Below are 14,783 nucleotides of genomic sequence, written 5' to 3' on the forward strand. Positions count from 1 at the left end.
TGGGCTGTGCAGCCCTTGTCCTCATGACCCGCTCCAGCACATCTGGCACACACAGTGTTCCTCTTACAGACTGCAGCGCCGTGTACATAACCCTGGCACTTGAAGCACCTCATGGGGTTAGGTATGTAGGGCCTCACTGGAACTCGTAGGTATCCTGCCTTCACATACTCTGGCGGTGTCCTAGTTCCGAATGTGAGGATAATAGTGGCGGTTTTGACCTCCTCACCCTCCCTGCGCCTGGTAATGCGCCGGGCATGGGTGACTCCTTCAATGCCCTCCACTATTTCCTTCTCGGAACATTCCAGTAGGTCCCTAGAGCTGATTACACCTCTGCTGGTGTTCAGACTCTTGTGTGGCATGACTTCCACTTGGAGATCACAGAGTCTTCTGCATCTTAAAAGCCCATCAGAGTGTGTCTTGCTGTCTACTTCTACAAGGAGTTCCATTGTTTTGTGTAGCTTAGACACACTCTTGGGCTCTCCCACTACTGACTTGAGTCCCTTATAGATAATAAAAGGGCTCAACTTGGTCAGGCTTTTTCCCTCCTCTGTGCATCTAACCACCAGAAATGATGGCCAGGTGGCACAGCTTTTTGGGACCTCCTCTTTTTTATCGTCAATTCGTCGTTTCTTGCCCAGACATAGGTCTGGGGCAAGTAGTTTTGTGTGTGTTTTTTTGTCCATATATATTTTGGTTAATTCGGCACCTGTGCTCCCCACCCGCCATCGAGTCCAACAAGGGGACGGGCCATTCGGATGTCCAGAATGAGCCCGCCAGGGCTACACAGGTGCTATACTCAGTCAGCTGCTACATCGGACATGTGTCCGATACAGCAGCTCCCTGATTGACCCTCCAGCCACCGCCCTCCAGCATAGGTCGACGACCTATGCTGGTAGCTCGGCATGACCAGCCGGTTGACCCAGAGCGGGCCATCTGGGTCTCAGGTCTAGGGGAACTTGGAGCCAAAGTATTGTGTTGTGGTTTATCCTCAGATAGCCACCACTCAAACACCAGGATCTCTTTATACCCCCTTACCCGTCGCAGTCCACGGCAAACGGACTGGTCTAGGACGTAGTGAGAATTTAAAGTTAAGGAGACAGTGTGATGATCAATGAAGGCAGACTTAGGAAAAGAGGAGGCAGACACAATGATAGAAAAGAAGTAGGGCACTTTTGAGCTCCAAAAGTGCTAAGGAAAGAGGAGCGCAGTTTAACGTCATGTCTCGGGACGTCCAAATTTCTTGTATACATTCCTATACTGTCGTAGTCGTTGGAAGTGAATTGCAAAAGAAAAACTCATCTTTAAATCTCTAACATTTATATGCATACCCCTTCCTCTAAACTACTGGGTATCCATGTCGAGAAAGTTCGGAGTTTTTCAATTCCTGCTTAAACTAATGGAGAGGCAGAGGAAACTGGTGTATGTCTTAACGAGAATGTCCATGAGCTGCGGGGAGACAACTGCGGGGGAGACAACTGAAGGGTCACTTGAACTGAATGGGGGAGTTCTGAGGCACTACGTTTAAAAACATTTCTTAGCAGAGCACTACCCGAGGCCCATGCTTTCCTACCCTGCTACTTTTAGGAGTTCATCCAAATGTCATATTTTCCAATATGTTATGCATTTCTATACAAAGTTTACGTATTAAAATTCAAATTTATGGATGCATTGTTCAACTTTTTTCAAAACGTATTTGTTTTGGCTTATATATTACAAAATTGAGCACTTTTGATTTTCCAATATAGGTCGTTAATACATTATAGTGCACTTTAAAATTCATCATTATCTTACGAAATAATTGTTTGACTAATGCTGTTATTTGACCATATAGATGACAGTCCAGAGCTTTATTATACGGCCAGGCGTAACGATACGTTATGCATTAAATTGGTGTCACAAACCGCTGTGTGTGCGTAGCAGAACAACAACAGTCCATCACGGGCCTGGCTATGGAATGTTGACCCAACTGACCCCTTACCCGCCATCATGGCCTTAGTTATTGTGGAATGTTTTATTTTTTTTATTGTTATTTCTATTTTTATTTTAATTTAATTATTTGTGGTTCTAATCTATTTTATTTAATTAAATTGGACTTAGTTTATTATTGGGAAAGGAAATAAGCACCTGTATATGTTTCCCTTTTATTTTACTGTCACGTGACCAGGTGATCTAGTCTTGATCGAGGCAGGGTGACCTGGGTACTGTGGGGACAAAGCAGCTTTTGGCGTGGGTACAGTCATTTTGGACAACTTAAGTTGTTATCAGTTTCATTGATGTATCTATATTTAAAACGTTGTGGATGATTCTATGTTCTATATCAATAAAGTGATACGCTACGTGTTTTTTAACTATTGTTCTGGTGTTCAGTGTTAAATGTGAGTTGTCTACACAAAGTTATATGTGAGTTGTCTACACAAAGTTATATGTGAGTTGTCTACAGAAAGTTATATGTGAGTTGTCTACACAAAGTTATATGTGAGTTGTCTACACAAAGTTATATGTGAGTTGTCTACACAAAGTTATATGTGAGTTGTCTACACAAACACCTAAATCGCGGCCGGGCTAAATCACCAAATACACAGTTCCAGCGTCAACAGTCGGGGCCTAATCGCCTAGACAACGACCAGTTGAAGCAGGCGCCAGCACACTGCTAGCGTCTTGTGACGTTTGGACTGTTAACATTATTTCTGCTGTCACTTTAAAAATGTTTAAAATTAATTATGATTCAGCTGTCTGCAACATCTATCCTCAAACAACAATAAAAATGTGAAATTCCAATGAAAAAAAATTTTTTGTATGTGTCACGTTTTGCGTTAAAATAGACTTTAAAAAATCCATATTTTCGATGGTCTTATGCGGCCCCTGACAATTTGTTAGTCGACTCCCAAGGGGGTCGCGATCCACAGGCTGAGAACCCCTGCTCTAAGTCAAAACATTTTAACCAATAACCATTATGCCCCCCCCCCATCCCTCCAAATCGATCCACGTGTAGGTCTAATTATCACTTTTATGACGTCACATAGATGATAGATCTTGATACACAAAGAAAGCGCAATAAACAAAAGTCTGAAGCACTATCGATTGTTTTTCCCTTTGATTAGTTTAGTCTCATTACACGATTGCATGAAGTTTATCGAAATATTTTTAAATCATTATCACAACATCATAAGATTCGATTATCGATTACTACTCCTTGACACCGCACGTGGAGACTGGCCCAAGCCACACATGCCATTGACACATGTCATGTTGACTTCTCCCTCCCATTCGTCGTTCTCCTTGATTGAAAACTAATAAAGAACTTAGTTTCCTTTCTTCTTTCTTCAAGCTTTTCTGTGTGTATGTGTGTGTTTTACTGCTGAACCGGTTACGGACCACTAGGCGAAGATTCAAAAGAAAACGAAAATTCAAGCCCATGACGTCATTGATTTTTGCGCTATTTGAAGTTTCGCCGCTGCTTGTGGAAAAGGAATTCAAGATAAAAGAAATGTGTTTGACTTAAAAAACACAAAACATTTTAATTTCTGAAACAAAAAATGAGTTGTGCAGTCCATAAATAAAGCTGAGAAAGATCAGCGGGTTGTTTGGGTTAGAGGGTGGGTGTGACATTTAAAAAATGTAGAACTAAAGCAACGGAACATTTGAACTAAACAGAAGGTCAGGGTTAGAGTTAGCCAGCAAATCTTAAATGTTAGAGTCAAGATTTTAAGTTTCAACCTGATTTGAAAAGGCTTTAATGAATTAGATTTTCATTCTTCTTGCCTTGCAGTCCACTACACTAACTGACTTGACCGGATGACTTGCTGACAATATGTTTAACAAGCAAAGAACTGTTGGCAATGTTGAAATGAGTATCTGGAATGATTCCCCTTGACAAGGGAGTGAATGCTGTAATGTTATGTGTAAAGTGTGTTAGCGAAGTGTGTAAAGCAATGTCCTCATGAATCTGCCGTTAGAGCGCTGGAGTTGTGTATGGTTAGGAAGGGTAGCGTGTCTAGTTAACAAGAAATACCCACCTACAGCTATATCTCTCAATAACATAGACGTTATTTCCCTGATTCGATATCAAACAAAAATTTAATTACCAATAATTAATTAACTGTTTAATTTTTTATTGATTCCTGTTTCGTTAGCTACAATCAATAATTATTTCAAGTTTCAACTTGATCCGAGAGTGTGGGAGAAAGAACGTGTTCGATTATCTAAGGGGAAAACATCTATTTAGCTGTAGCGGTGAATACTGAAGGATTAATTTCCCTTGTTGGTATCAAACACAATAATTAATTACCAGTAATTAATTGATTATTTTTCTAAATGTTTTATTGATTCATGATTATTCTATGCCATTGAATTATTGTACAAAGTTTCAACTAGATCCTGGAATGGGTGTGGGAGAAATAACGTGTACAAACTATTTGCAAGACAGACAGATAAAGTTGATGTAAGCTTTGTAAAAAAGAATGTCTCTATTCCTTACTCGGTAACTAAATGAATGCCTTTTTTTTTTTTTAAGATATGGTTCTTTTATTTTATTCGTGTGATCTCCTGATAAGTGTCCGCATTCATAGCTACGCCACTGAGAACAAGTATTTAATATTTTTTTAGATATTTAGGTAAAAATCGAAACTATCACAGAAAGTTTTTTTTATATTTTCAAATATGTTTCTACAGATGCAATTTTTGTCTCGGTTTTAGTCTGTTAAATTGTATTCATTTTTGTCAACCACATTTCCTGAAGTCACAGACAATATAAACTATATCAAAGTGATCAGCAAGCAGCAAGGGTCATTGTAAATACACTGTGTCTCTATTGTGGCATACATTTCACAAATCAGGCTTATCAGATCAGCTAAATATTTGTTCGTTTATCGACAGTAGATTTCAGATCGAAGGTTGGTCAAATGTTGACAGTCAAACACTTATTCAATACAAAGAAGTCATGGGACACCGTCTTGGAATGCATGTCAGTCTAGTCAACATGAAATGTTTGAGTGACTTGATCCATGAAGTGGGGTGCAAATGTTCAAAACTTGACTTCTTCTTCTTTATCATAGATATTTGATCACGTTTGATTCAAGAAATGAAATCTGTCAATTTCACTAGCTCATTATAATATTTCAACCTACTAATTTCAGTACATATTTCAACACTTAACCCTGTAAGATTAACTCTATCATCTTGAGCTCTAGCAAACATGCCTCCCAATATTTTTTTAATTATTTTTTTTTTTTTTGCCTATTCAAACCTTTTTTTTTTTAGTCCCTAGCTTCAAACGTTTAAATTGTTGTTTAGTCATTTCATTTATTTATGAAGAGCATAAAAGTGTCTACTTACCAAACACCGGAAGTCTTGTGACGTTGGGGTCACCGTGTTTGACTTCCACCCCTTCTGGGATGGTCAAAGGCAGTGGACTGTGAATATTTTCTTTGTTCTTAAGGCCGTGTCTGCTCTCTCGCCCAGCAGCGCTGTCAAAATGACCAAGACAATAAGAGCTAAAGTCCATTACAAACCTCAACAACAAAAGAATACTTAATAGGTCTAGTGACACACAATAACGTGCTGTCTGGAACACCTTAACAACTAATTATTGATCATCTAGATTGGGGACAGTGCCAGACGACCTCCACGTGGTGTTCTCTGGTAACTGGAGTAAGTTTATCCTCTTGATCTGGAAGTTTTACCAAAAGGACCAACTCTGCTGGATCCTCCAATTCTAATGGCTGACTCTGCACGCTCGTCTGATGGTGGTGGTGGTGGTGGGGGGGGGGGGGTTGAGGAGAAGCGCTGAGCTCTAGGTGACACGGTTACTTCAAGCTCGTCTGGTCTAGGGACTGCTTCTGTCGGATTTAATGCTGAATTTGATTAGAAATCAAGTTTCCAATTTGAAAACCACACCATGTGATTCAGATTCTAACACTTCTTGGTATGTGGTGGTCGCAGAGACGTAGTTAGTGATGTTCTTGTAGTGTGAGCCTAAGGTGGTGAAGGGTATTAGACTTCCCCCCATTAGGTATTTACCTTTGGGACCCGAGATCTCTATCTATCGGTCTGCAAGTCTATGCCCCTCAGCCCGGTTTGCAAGTCTCAATCACCCTACTAGAGACAGACGCGTATCAAAAATTCTGTCTCTCTGTGAGCATAAAAAAACAAAGAAGATGAAAAATTCAAAAACCAAATCAACGTGATTCCTGGCAGTTGGTGAAATTACTTTCCAATTACGATCCGGTTAATGGGAGAAACTGGTCATTGTGGTGGCCACATGACATCCTTTATTTTTTTTAATGGAAGAAAGGAACGGAAATTAGTTTGTCCGGGAATAAAAGTTTGAGAAACACTGAAGTCTGGAATACGGGTTGTTTCGAAGCAAAACATTTTCGGTGTTTTATTGCTTAGGAGCTGCCGCACAAGGCATCGAACAGCTTAGCTATGCCACTGGTTGAATGATAAAGCTCTCGATAAACCATACCAGTAATCTCGAGCTTCAATAACAACCGAAAGACTTTTGGTTCACTCTGGCATTTTTGTTCTTTGCCGTCGTTTTAACAGCCTCATTCTAAATGACTAGAGAAATCATCTGTTTTTTTACATAATTTGCCTTTTAACATCTATAAAGGGTTTACTTTGTACCATTAGACAGCTGGTGGACTCCAGTATATCTGTCAAGAAATCAGATATTGTAAAACATCTCTGAATCAACATGTTTTAATTGCCCTTACACAAGTCTGACTTCCACCTACCCCCGCCCCCTTTTTTTTTTTAAAAAAAAAAGAAGCATACAATAGTAAAAAGTGCCCTGTTGGTTCAAGTAGTTAAAACAATAAAAGTTGTACGCGCTCAAGAAGACGAGGATTATGGGTAGATAGATGGTACGTTTGAAGAATTGGTTAAGGAATGTGCTGAGAACTGTATCTACCTGAAACTTTTCCTGACTGTCTGGTTTCCTTCATTGGCAAGTGGCCGCCCAGTGTTTGGTAAAATCGAAGATGGCCTAGGCTCCCCTGCCCTGGAAACGCCTCTGACATCCATTCCGTTTAAATTGCCCAGCTGGCTGAACGGGTGCTTGATTTCTGGTAAACTGACAGTGCCCTTCATCTGGCTGACAGTGCCCTTCATCTGGCTGGCTGGTCGGGACCCCACTTGTGACATTGTGACCTGGTTCTGGACGTATCGATCTGGCAACAGGAGATATCAACATTGTCATTGTATTCAGTTTGATTAGCAGGACTAGATCTTTTTTTTTTAAATCCAGTCCTGTGATCTGAAGGTATTACATAACTTTTAGGGACTTTGTAATATGCAGGTAATTCTTATTACAGCAAACAGTGATATCGTAAACATCTTATTAATACATGCAAAACAAATAGTTAACTCTTCAAATAATGTTCAGTTGCTGTGTACCTAGCAAGAAATGTTCAGTTGCTGTGTACCTAGCAAGAAATGTTCAATTGCTGTGTACCTAGCAAGAAATGTTCAGTTGCTGTGTACCTAGCAAGAAATGTTCAGTTGCTGTGTACCTAGCAAGAAATGTTCAGTAATGAAGAGACAGTGTTTATGTTTATTGCTTGTTCACGTTCATACTTTTAGAAGATTTAAATCTTAATACTTTTAATCAAACGTGGAAAAAAAAACTAAATAATGTAATTTTTTAAATGCATTTTGTTCTTATTTTCTTTTTAGAAGCAGTTTTAATTGCTGAAAATAATAGAATTTGATTGACATGTTCATGGGGTCCAATACAACAACAAAAATCCTTTTAGGAAATGTAAGGAAATTGTAAGCAGACTTCAACATTTAGCAGACTAGGCTAGGGTAAGGTTCACTTCCGCCACAATGTCTGAACCAAATCGAGACTCTTTAATCATCAAACGCTTATGCAATTCCATAGAAGTGTTCGCAATTTAAAAATCACATAACTGTACTCTGTACATAATGCAGGGGATGGTTTGTCTGTTTGTTTGTCATCTTGGCTTTCTTAAAGTGTACATAAACCTGTATACACATTCTGCTCAGTACAAGACGCTTTTGAGCTGCAATTTTTGACATGTTACTTTATTTCAGTTTCATTCTGGACATTTTTTGTTATAAATGAATTGATTTCAGTGACTCGAAGTTATCAACTAGCCTTTCCAGACGTCCTAAGAAAGTTCTTAACGTCTGCAAAAGTTTTTCAATATAAACATTTTAGTAAAGTAATTAAAAACAAATTGTTAGTGTGTTTCATTATTACATTACTACTTTTGCATTGTACCAATGTTCGTCATCTTCTTTAAAACCTATTTCAACGTATTGATTTAGTGACTAGAACAGGTTGCAGGCATGAAGGCAGGGGACACAACATTTATTTTACTTATGTTCCCGTCTAATGTGTTGTATTGGAAGTAAGCGCCATCCAGTGAACCGTAACGCCGTCACCAATCAAACGACAAACATTCCTGCCAAACTATTTTTTTAGAACACAAGTGATAAGAACAAATTTTGTAAAGTTAATGTGAATCACGTGACTAGACCGAAGAGCATGAGAACCAGTTAGTGTTAGCTACACAAGGAAGTCGAACTCAATGACAGTAGACCATTTTGTAGTTGAACTCACTCGGTCTAGTATCAAACATGAATGAAGTGGGATACATGATAGGGCAAGATATGAATATACTATTTAAAAAAACAAAAACAAAGGTTATATAAAGGAAAGAACCGCATAGTTACTGTCATATATATAAATGGTTTTATTTTAATTCATGTATTGTCTTCTACGATTATAATTGTGCAAAGTTTCTACTTGACCCGAGAATGGCAAGTGGGAACTAACGTGTACAAGATTTGTACCAGACATACAGTTGATATAAGCTTTGGAAAAAAAAAGAGTTGGCATGCCTATCCTTGACATCCTAAATGTTAAACTTAATAGTAGGCCCCAATACAGATAGTGTAATAGTGTTTTTAGAAATATTTGATTGAAGTTATCTAATGAACCTTAATTAATTTGAATTGTGAGCTTCACATATTTAAAACAAAATTACGAGAAGAACATTGAATAGTTGAAAGTTATTTTGAACAAAGATCTATCTAAATGACACTACGGGCCATGAAGGGCTCAGACCTGCTACCAAACATGTTTCCATTCAGAGCTCACTGGAGCTTTTCGTCTTCTAGGTTGTTGTAGAACCGCCTCTACATCATCATCCACCATTCCATCGTATGTGTCGTCTGCCTTAGAGTCACGTGCCTTTTGGTTTTAGTCTCAGTGTACCCATTAGGGAGGTCAAGTTTTGAGTGAAATCGTTCCTTCGTTGAATTATCTTGAGGACATTGTATAGTCCCTTTATTGTTTCTTTCTAGATTTACTTTTCTCTTTAACGTAACATTTTTGTAATCTATTTCATTTGTTCTCTTTATTCAATGGCTAGAAACAAGAATGGAAATTGATCAGAGACACCGTGGGAGTCTAGCAAAGATCTCTAATCCAATCTGACATGTGACACTACATTTATAAAGGTCTTGGAGGAACTATTTACTTGAGTCATATTTCTTACGCCACACCGTGCAGCCCTTGAAATGTCGAATCTAAAATGTAAATCTTGGTTTCATTCATGTTAACGCAACGCATTTACTGACTAGCAATAGCTAAGAAAAGTCTACAAGCCTACGTACACTTGTTATAAGAGTTACTATAACATAATAAAGTTCCCCTTTCAGACATTGTAGACATAGGGAAGATGATGTAAAGGTCATCTGTTTTTTTGTGGCCTACGTTTAACAAGGGTGTCATGTGGCCAACACAACAACCAACCGCCTTTACTTTTCCCCAGCTAATTTCAGGTATCCATTAGAGATGGGTGGACTCAGAGGCGAAGATCCCGAAATTAAAAATCACAGTCTTCACTAGGATTCGAACCCCGGTGCCCGGTCAAGCCAAGCGCTTTACCGCTCATCCACCGCACCTTCTATAATATTATAAACTGACTGTATTTTCTTTTAAACTCGCATGTTGATTGCATAGAAAGGTTGCTTTGCGCTTCGGACTGTCGTCAAGGTTATCCTCCCGTCCTACAAGAGGTTTTAGGCGAGGTTGTTAAAATCTTCATCTCTAGAAAATACATCCGAAACAAACGAAACAAATCAACTGCCAAGAATTTGAATTACCTTCAGTGTTCTAATTTATTCAGAAATCACGTCATTCAACTTAGTCCAAATTATCTTCAGTCCAATTTATCTTCTCTAGAACACAAATCTTTGTAATCCTCTAGCAAGAAACACACACTAATACAAATAACTACTTTAGTAACAGCGTTGTTGGGATCAAAGTTTGTCTTGATGTAGGAATTTACTACAGCGGAAGCTTGAGATTACAACCAAAGAACAAATTTACGAAGATAAATTTCTTAGCTTGCTAGCAGACTTGCTTCCAGAGTTACAGGCTATTAGGAAAAAAAAGTATCCAATAAAATGTGCTTAAACCCAGACATAATCTCGAAGACAAGATGTCTGACGTCTCCCTTGACAACCGCGTGCCGTGTAATGGAGGAACGGTTGATCCGGTAGTTTAAAGACAAAAAAAAAAAAGTCAGTTCCACTAGACGCCGTAATCTTGGCGTTTATCAAAGATTGCTTCATTATAGCTGGCAGATTTTTTTAATGGCCTTTTAATGGAATCGATACGTGACTCTATGAAGAGGGGGAGATTAATGTTTATAGACTACACATGAATGAATCAAGTTACTCGTAGATCTGTGTGCTCGGGTCAACAGGTGATACTTCACAACATATTTAATGGTCAAAAAAACGAAATCTTGTATGTTTAATTTTTAACAATAAGAAAGAGTTCCCCTGTTAGTCAACAAGAGAGAAAAGTTGTTCATTAGATTGTTGAGTTTATGTGATAGTGATTTTGTTGTTGCTGTATCAGTTGGTAATGTTTTGATTGATATGTCAGATAAGTCCCACGCATTACATTCTAAAAAAAAGTTTATTCTAGTTCACAAGCAGTCCATTTTAAGGCCGAATTTCTGGTTTCACACTTTACATTATCACAATTGCGCAAATGGGTCTATGATGCCCTATGATGTAATTATCTCCTTTCTCAAGAAATTGATTTCACTTATATAACATAAAATTAAATAATATCGTAATAAGATAATATAAGCCACAAAAAAGCTAAGATAGATTAAAATAAAATAAGTCGCTATGAGTTGTATTAAAATAGCATGAGGTAACCTGTAATAAGATGGGATAAGCTACAATAAGATCATTTTATAAGATAAGTTTTAATCCAATAAGTTAAAATAAGATACAGGCCATTTTCTAGATTTCCATGACGGAAACGCAGATCACGTTAAAACGGAAATACCTGTATGAGCACATTGATCTGAGCCATGTAGCCCAGATCAACCTGTAGCCTAGATCAACCTGTAGCCCAGATCAACCTGTAGCCTAGATCAACCTGTAGCCCACATCAACATGTAGCCCAGATCAACCTGTAGCCTAGATCAACCTGTAGCCCAGATCAACCTGTAGCCTAGATCAACCTGTAGCCCACATCAACATGTAGCCCAAATCAACCTGTTGCCCACATCAACCTGTATACCAGATCAACATGTATACCACATCAACATGTAGCCCACATCAACATGTAGCCCAGATCAACCTGTAGCCCATATCAACCTGTAGCCCAGATCAACCTGTAGCCCATATCAACCTGTAGCCCAGATCAACCTGTAGCCCACATCAGCATGAAGCCCAGATCAAACTGTAGCCCACATCAACCTGTTGCCCACATCAACCTGTATACCAGATCAACATGTATTCGAGATCAACATGTAGCCCACACCAACCTGTATCCCAGATCAACGAGTGACATTCATTTGCATTTTTTAATAACTGAATGCTTTTTTTTTTTTGCTGTTGTTGTTAGTGGTGGTGGTGGTGTTGTTATTGTTTGGGCTGTGATTGGTGTTACATGCTCTAAAATAGTGACACTGATTCGACTTCATGTACATTGCTGTTTCTAATAGACATTTATCCTAAGTAATAAAATCATTTTATGGGCTCGTGCCAAACTGCCAAGATCAAATTGCCTTATAAAAACAATCCTAAAGTGCCAGGTCCAGTTCTCACACACACACACACACACACACACACATTCACACACGTGGTTAAAAGAAAGAAAATAAACAAATCTTTAAATGTAAATCTTGGGGGGAAAAAATAAAATGAAAAGACAATTTATTGAAACAGAATTATTCTCTATGTAGTTTCTAATAATATTTTTTACAAAGATTGTATCAACTCACTCTGTCTGTCTGTCCGTCTGTCTGTATTAAAAAATGTGTACACGTTAATTCTCCCACACCCAATCTCGGATTAAGCTGAAATTTTGCTTGAGCCCTGAGTGAACATTTTGTTATGGATTTTAAAAAAAAATTATCATGTAAACATTCACCAAAATACCCCATTCTTCCCTCCCCCTTTTACAACTGGTCGAGACAAGTGATACGATCGTATGGCACTGAGAAATCTAAAAACTAAACAAAAACATTTGGGTAAAAATGTTTGTAATCGCATAGATTCTATGTCCAGATCTATTACACATGACTGATCCAAACTAATTGATCCAATTGAATTTAATGTCAGCTTTCTAATTTTAAAAAGTATTTGTTTAATGTTGTTCTTGTTTGTATTGCAGATTTGTTTTATGACGTAGTTTAGTAGACCATTTAAAGTAGACTAACCAAAGTAATTCCTAGCATTAGAAACTCGCATCTAATGAGCACTCTTCAGTTTTGTAAGTAAGAGTCAGTGCTGCGAGCTGGCCAATCGGTGCGATAGATACGCCTCTTATCTCCTTATCTTATATAGTACAGACATTACTTTAACAAAAAAAAGATGATTACGTTCTACGCATGTCATGTGTCAATCTTGTCATGCATGTTAATCAATGACTTAAACTCTGCCAAGTCGTTGGTTTTCCTGACTGATTCAGGCAACCCATTCCATTCTCTAATAGCACTAGGGAAGAAGAAGCACTTGTACCAATTTGTTCTAGCGTATGGAATAAGAAATGTGCCTCTATCTTTGTCTGTCTGAGTATTTCATTAGGTTTTGTTTTTTTCTATTTGTAAATTTCAGGTTCAATGCTTTATGTAGTATGGCCTCAAGTTGAAATAGCTAGTGGACTGATATAGACATAGGATATACAGATAAATAGTTTACGATTACATAGATATATTCAGATAAACATTGAGATCTTATACTTTATTTTATACAGACGTATTGTTTATAATATACATAGATTTTTTTGTTCTAAACATAATTATTTCATGTTATATGATAAAAATTTTAAGCTACATACAAATTTAAGGACGCATTTGGTGTCGAAATCGTCTCTGCCTACAGCACTTAATGCGGCCCACAAATTACGTGTTATATGTCAAGTATCGATTCGTATCAATACGCAGTCCGATTATGCATAGAGAACTGAACACATGCATATATAGATTTAGTTCATGTTTTGTAATTCTAGTGTAGGTGGGTTGGTAAACATTTCAAAGATGTACAGGTTATTGTATTTGTAGGCATTTTTCAGGCAAACATTTTTTTCGTTAATACCCAAAGTTGGGTAAAAATAAGCATAATGTATACCAAAGTAATGAGCAAGCATAAAGAGGCATCCTGGATCTCAGACACATGGAGAACACATCAAAAGCAGACAAACTTAATGCTGTAGTCTTTGGGGATTTGAAATGCCTAATTTGTGACTGCGCATGTCTGAAGAGTTGGCTTCTGAAGCCATATGACTTCAAGGGGAAAAGATCGTTGCTAGTAGTGTAAAATAACAGGCTTGGGTTCAAAACGTACCTAATATAATGAACTATTGCCAGGTTTTTGATAGATCTGAGAAAACGCTATTAATCTAAAGATGGTCTGTAATACTTTATAACAGTACCTATTAATGGAACCCTAATACTTTAATAGAGTACTTTATCAAAGTATTTTCCTACAGTGCTTTATAATCCTATTCTGGCATTATTGACACTGTTTAATTAGGCATATAAAAAGCATTACCTTACTAAAATGCAAATAAAAAGTCCAAAGCTAGTCTAGCGCCATTACTGTGAGACCTCCTCTTCCCCCCACCTCCCTCTGCTTCACCTGCTGCTCTGGCATGACCTGGACCTGGTTTAATGTCTCAGTACAATCTAAGTGGCTCTATTAAATACCAAGGTGTGTATGGGGGGGGGGAGAAGGGAAGCAGAAACCATCCCCTTTTTCTCCACACGTCACGCATCGACCCGGGGCCCACGGGGACAACAGTTCAGCACTAAAACATTGAAGTGAGTACACAATTGATGGTGTCGGGACTGATTGACACACGCACACAAAACACATACATACACTCACAAAGGAAGCTATACACACTACCCCCTACTGTTCTTGTTTGCTTGTATCTTATGTTTTGCGTACAGTGCTAAGAAATATCAGAAAATCAATTAAAAAAAACACACACACAGTTTCAGCAAACGAACTAAGGCGTTTCGTAAGTAGGGCGCAAGTAGTGGAGAGGCCTAGAGCCTATTAAGCTTATATTTTTTATTATTATTTTTATTATTATTATTATTATTATTATTATGAATTATTGTTCATTCTCTGATCAGTGGCGTAATTAAGGGGGGGGGGATTTTTCGGGCCCCCACCAGGGGAGGGGGGTCCCAAATGGGTGTCCGAAATAAATTTGTAAATATATAAATTAATATATTTGATTGACAAATAGTGTCAACAGGTGTCTTTTT

General features: G+C 38.1%; 1 protein-coding gene across 3 annotated transcripts in view; it reads right to left on the bottom strand.

The window, feature by feature from the left end:
- LOC106055529 (EF-hand calcium-binding domain-containing protein 6-like) overlaps window positions 1–14,184 on the bottom strand; it is a 52,981-nt gene extending 38,797 nt beyond the window's left edge. Inside the window, exons 1-3 of one of the 3 annotated variants that reach the window (XM_013211815.2) lie at window positions 14,059–14,184; window positions 6,914–7,172; window positions 5,335–5,465 (exon numbers count right to left, since the gene is read on the bottom strand). In XM_013211815.2, coding sequence (XP_013067269.2) covers window positions 5,335–5,465; window positions 6,914–7,146 — 364 coding nt within the window. In that variant the 5' untranslated portion in view covers window positions 7,147–7,172; window positions 14,059–14,184. Of the gene's footprint in view, window positions 1–5,334; window positions 5,466–6,913; window positions 7,173–10,140; window positions 10,523–14,058 lie in introns of those variants that run through there. The other 2 variants (XM_013211833.2, XM_013211824.2) reach the window with 2 other exon arrangements.
- Window positions 14,185–14,783: the final 599 nt, after the last annotated feature.

This window comes from Biomphalaria glabrata, chromosome 2, assembly GCF_947242115.1.
Source record: "Biomphalaria glabrata chromosome 2, xgBioGlab47.1, whole genome shotgun sequence".
Taxonomy (NCBI): Eukaryota; Metazoa; Mollusca; class Gastropoda; family Planorbidae; genus Biomphalaria; species Biomphalaria glabrata.